Here is a 5,450-nt window from a genome sequence, read left to right as displayed (position 1 = left end):
CCTAAACGTAACACACAGAGGTATAGAGTTGAAGAGATATGAGGGCCATACACACAACTATAGAATTAAATAGAGGTAAGGGCGTGGGACTGGGATAAGCACAAACATGTGCATTTCGCTTTCCTACTCATGATGCTTTGTCCCTAGATATCTGCCCCACCACCACCACTATTGCTACCACTAATCATACTATATTACTATCCCCACAATGATTCTACCACCACAATAAAGCCATTGATCTGAACCCATCTTCAAAGCTTTCTTCATAAAGGAGCACAGTTACAGTCCCACATTGATCACAAGAACCAAAAGATATCAGTCCCTGGCCTCAATTCCAAAAGCATCCCATTCACCTCACCCACCTTAGTTTAGGCCTTGTCTCCTTTCTTCCACATGATTCCAACTACTCACCCAGCTAAGCACTTTACTTTTTCTTCTTCCTCATTACTTACCCTCTCTCTCCCCCCCACCCCAAAGGAATATCCCATCTCAGTCCTTTTACTCTTCATCACCAAGATCTAATTCTAAGTTCTACTTAACTAATCGGGGTTTATCCTTAGACCTAAATTGTAAAATTGGGGAAGGAGTTACTCATTAGAAAAAATAAAATAAAATAAAATATAAAAAATTAAGACATTAGCCAATGGGTTCATCTCTGTAACCTCAACAATAGAAGGACACCAAGAATTAAGATATTAGCTCATGGGTTCATCTTATATTTAATGTATACATTGAAGCTGTCCTTCCCTAGATAGAGCTTTTAGGTGAAACAGTAATGAACAGTAGCAAACAAGAATCACGAATCTTTTATTCATCTACGATAAAATGGTACAGAAGAGCATTAATGTCCTATAAATCTCCAATCATCCTCACAAATCAAGCTCCAAAAATTACCATTTAAAGAAAGTAAAAAAAAGAAAAAAAAGGGAAAATAAGAAAAGAATACACAAATAATTACCTTAATCTACATAAAATTATCTCTAGAAGTCCAAAAGCAAAGAACCCATTGTACTACCCTAGACAAGGAGTGCAACTCCTCCGAACAATGCTAGCAAGGCCATGATGCTACTTCCATGTACATAACCACCGGAGGGAGTCGAACTCACCGGAGATACTCCACCAGGCGGTATAGCTACACTAGAAGAAGGTGCCGTAGGTTCAGGTGGTGAAGCTGCAACTCCAGGTGAACTGGCCGGAGGAGGTGTCGTAACCGGAGAAGGTGACGTTGCAGAAGGAGTCACAACCGGAGAAGGTGAAATGGCCGGAGGAGGCGATGACAAGGCCGGAGGAGGCGATGAAACTGGTGGTGTGGCCACCGTGGGTGGAGTGGCTACCGCGGGTGGAGTGGCCACCGTGGGTGGAGTGGCCACCGCGGGTGGAGTGGCCACCGCGGGTGGATTGGCCACCGTGGGTGGAGTGGCCACTGAGCTGGTAGGTGGCTTGGCTATGGAGGGTGATGCTGGTGTAGTTGTGGGCGCACCTACAGGTGATTGAGCAATGCAAGAGGACACAAGAGCAAGAGAAATGGTGAGAGCGAGCATGGCACGGTTGAGAGCCATGGCCAGCTCTTTTGGAGAACTTAGGAGGAGGAGGAGGAGGAGGAGGAGAGAAGAAGGGTTCTTGAGAGGAAGACGATAAGATCAAGGGTCAGGGGTGATGATATATAAGAAGAGCCCAAGAGAGGATGATAGATGAGGCGGCAGCACAGCAGGGCCAGGGCCAGCTGGCAAGCAAGTGCAGTTGTGGTGGTGATTGACTTGTTTTCTAGCTTTTGCTTTGCCAAGAAAAGTCTTAATAGACCGTGTTGGCCTTCTTGTCCTCTTCTTTCACAAGGGTCCGTTATAAAAGCTAACGGGAAAACCAAACAATGGACCCCACATTCTCTGGACCCCACTAATTATAGCACACATAGTTACCAACTAATCAATGATCTAAACACATAGTTTTAGTGCATAGTTATCGGATCGGGTATATAGTATCGGCATGAATCGGTATCAGATTACCATAAAAATACACCCGATTTTCCTTAAAAAAAAAATAGGGTTTTGATAATTTTACCCTTGATCTGTACCATTAACTGATACAGTATTGGTTGGGTATCAATATGGGGGAAAATCCGAAATGATTTCGATATCAATACTTAGAACTATAATCAAACCCCGCCCTTTATGAAGTGGACCCCACATTATTAGTTGGGAGGATTATGACCCCTAGAAAGTTCATTTGAACAGAAAATCCCCAAATTTCCAACTCTTAAGCTCATTTTTTTTTTTTTTACGTTGACCATACTTTCTTTTCATGGTTTTAAAAATCAGACCAGATATTAAACCATATTCATGGGGCTAATTTTGGTCTTACCATAAGAATAAAAATCATGGGTTTAATTTTTAGATACTATCCTTATTGTTTGAGACTATTTTCTATGCAAATCTGAGTCTTCACCACAGTTTTAAAAATCAGATTGGATCAATAAGGATCACCTGGATTGAAATGGTAGTGATAGAGATCGTTCACTAATCCTTGACCAATATGATACTGATCCACAAAAAATGGTTCAAAACATCAATTTTATTAGAAAAAAGTTAAATCCATCTATCTAATTCCAATCAATACTAATCGATTCAGATCAATCCCAAGTTCTAAAGCCTTGAGTCCCCCACTCTTAAACAAAATGGTCAAAGTGGCAGCTGCAAGACATTTTCGATTCAACCAAAATTATCCATTCTGGTACTTTAGCAGTCCTGATTGATGATTCTCTCTTTTTTCTTTTGGGTAATTTACAGCGCCACCCCTTGGAGAATGCCAGTATTATAGGAACACCCCCTCACTTTCATCAAATTAGACTCAGACCCCCTACCGTCAGTCACTGTTATGGAATATACCTTATATGCTGATGTCATCTATTATATTTTTCTTTTAATACCAAAATACCCTTTCTAAATGTTAACTACCTAAAATACCCATTTACAGTATTATACCCTGTTCCCCAAATTGAGACCTAACCCATTCCCAATCTCCGTGAAGAGCAGCGGCGATCGATCTCCGTGAAGAGCAGCGGAAGCGGTGATAGATGGCGACATGGAAGGAATCACGGCGGAGCTTCTAAAGACATGGGGTTATGGCAAGATCGAAACTTGCAATCTCCAAATTGATTTCATCACAACCCTTCCGGCAAAGGCGACGACGGCGGATTTCATCACAACCCTTCCGGCGTTCCTCAAGGCTTTTCAGATTAGCGGCTACGAACCCCCTTCGGGCGACTACGACGGTAGCAACAACAGAGATTCCTTCACCTCGGCTCTGATTCCGATCATCTCTAAGGATATTGCTGTGATAAAAGCTTCAGATCAAATGGGGAATGGGAAGATCAGTGGTATAGAGAATAAGGAGAGAGAAGACAAAGATTTCATTCATGCGGATGCAAGTACGGCAATTGAAGAACAGCGGCAGCGACGACGAATGAAGCCGTGGAGGGACTTGCGGCGACTCGCGGAGCAGGCTTCTTCATCCTTTCATTTTTGGATGTGGTTTTGGCTGCACTTTTTGCATAGATCTCTTTCCTTCCATTTTTGATTTGATGAAGAAGACCTTCTCTTTTCCCTGTTGGTTTTCAGGATTTGGAAGCTTTGGCATGAATCTTGTCTCTTTGTCTTGGTTTTCCCCTCTTTATATGATCTTGTATGTATTGATCATAGTTCTTAATTGGGATGGATTGATTGTTCGGTTTTCAGGATTTACAAGCTTTGGTAAGAATTTCGTCTCTCTGTCTTTGTTTTCCCTAATTTGGCTGCACTTTTTGCATAGATTTCTTTCCTTCTTATGCCTTCGATAGCTATTATCAGAATGAAGGGAAAGCTCAAGACTCCTGCAATTTCAAGGGCATCGCCATGGAGAGAGAGTGATACAGAGATAATGAAACGGTACACGTGTGAAGAGAGGGGTATTTTTGGGATAATAAGATAAGGGTGTTTTACTTATAAGGGTTAAAATGTCATTTCATAGCATCACTTAACAGAGACTGACGGTAGGGGGTCTGAGTTTAATTTGGTGAAAGAGAGGGGGTGTCCCTATAATAATGGCATTCTCCAAGGGGTGGCGCTGTAAATTACCCTTTTCTTTTTGATAAATAGAAATTCATTCAGATAAATAACATAAAATATATAAGATTTGGACACAAAGTACCCAAAACCAAAGAATGGAATATATATATATATATATATATATGCCATTGACAGGATTTTTCGAAGTTAAGGAATGGTTAAGACCAAGAACTTCCTAGAAACAAAAGTGTAAATACAATCATCAAAGCAAATGGATGTGAAATAAACATCTATAGAAGTAGAGAAAGCAACAAAATCAAAGTCTGTGACTAGTGATTCTCGTGAATCGTAATCCATGAGGCAACATGAAATTTGGATCTGTGATTACTAATAATTAAAAGATAATGACACATGTGGGGGTCCAGTAGAATAATATTAACAGGAATCCAAAGGGAAAGTTTCATCTTTTCCCCTCATAAAGATAAAATTCTCTCTCTCTCTCTCTCTCTCTCTCTCTCTCTCTAATATATATTCAAATCTATGCTTGCACTTCATAAAAAAAAAAAAAATCCATGCTGGCACTTAAATAATACGACTAAGCCCACCCTCTGAGTGTTGAGTGGTGGGACTTAATCACGAACACAACCCTTTCAGTGGTGGAATAATGAATAAAGATGTTGCCAACTCTGTCCAACTGGAACAACTTAGATGTTTCGGGATACATGGTCCCGTTAATGTCCTCTCACTCTTAGGGTTTTTACCAGCTAGTTGGGTGTCCTACGCTGAGACCCTCACTGCCGGTTTCCGCCAGATTAGTTCATCGCATACTATCTTTATCCCTTATTGGATTGTAATTGTATTTGTCTATAGGTATTATAAGTAAGGGAAAAATATTCCTACCAAGATAAGTAGAACCTGCGCCCATTCACACCCTGTGTATACTCTTTTGTATTCTCTCATTGGTCCGAACACTGGTGCAGAGGTCATATAGTCTTTAGCAATGATTTTCAGTTCTAAAAAAAAAATATGAAAAAAAGAAGCTTACAAGGTTGTGTGGCCTCTATGAGTGTCAGAATGATTTTCCTGCTCCCATGAAAAACTGAAAATCCATCGTTGTTGATGTTTCCACGTGTGCTCTCATCAAGGTTTTAAAATTCGGCCTTAGTATCGGTATCAGTCACAATTAAAACTGATACAATAAGATACGGATCGGTATCGGTAAAGATTGGTTAAGGATCGAAAATCGTATGGTTTTCCAAATCAGTCACTGGATCAGTCAAAAAAAATTCCAGAAAATCCAACAAACACCCTTCGTAAAGGGCTAAGCCCACGATTTTCTACAACCAGAAGATCAGGCCGAACTCGCTTCATCCCATGGTAGATCACTTCCTTTGGATTGCCTTTCTTGAT

At 40.7% G+C, this 5,450-nt stretch overlaps 1 protein-coding gene across 1 annotated transcript; it reads right to left on the bottom strand.

Annotated features, from left to right (window-relative positions):
- Positions 1-776: 776 nt before the first annotated feature.
- Positions 777-1,656, bottom strand: LOC122083603 (lysine-rich arabinogalactan protein 19-like). The gene has a single exon (XM_042651467.1). It carries the CDS (start codon positions 1,557-1,559, stop codon positions 1,017-1,019), a length of 543 nt encoding a protein of 180 aa, XP_042507401.1. The 5' UTR covers positions 1,560-1,656; the 3' UTR covers positions 777-1,016.
- Positions 1,657-5,450: the final 3,794 nt, after the last annotated feature.

The sequence above is a fragment of the Macadamia integrifolia genome, chromosome 7 (assembly GCF_013358625.1).
Source record: "Macadamia integrifolia cultivar HAES 741 chromosome 7, SCU_Mint_v3, whole genome shotgun sequence".
NCBI classification, from domain to species: Eukaryota; Viridiplantae; Streptophyta; class Magnoliopsida; order Proteales; family Proteaceae; genus Macadamia; species Macadamia integrifolia.
The sequence above is the reverse complement of the archived record's forward strand: the minus strand, read 5'-3'. Positions and strand labels throughout refer to the sequence as shown.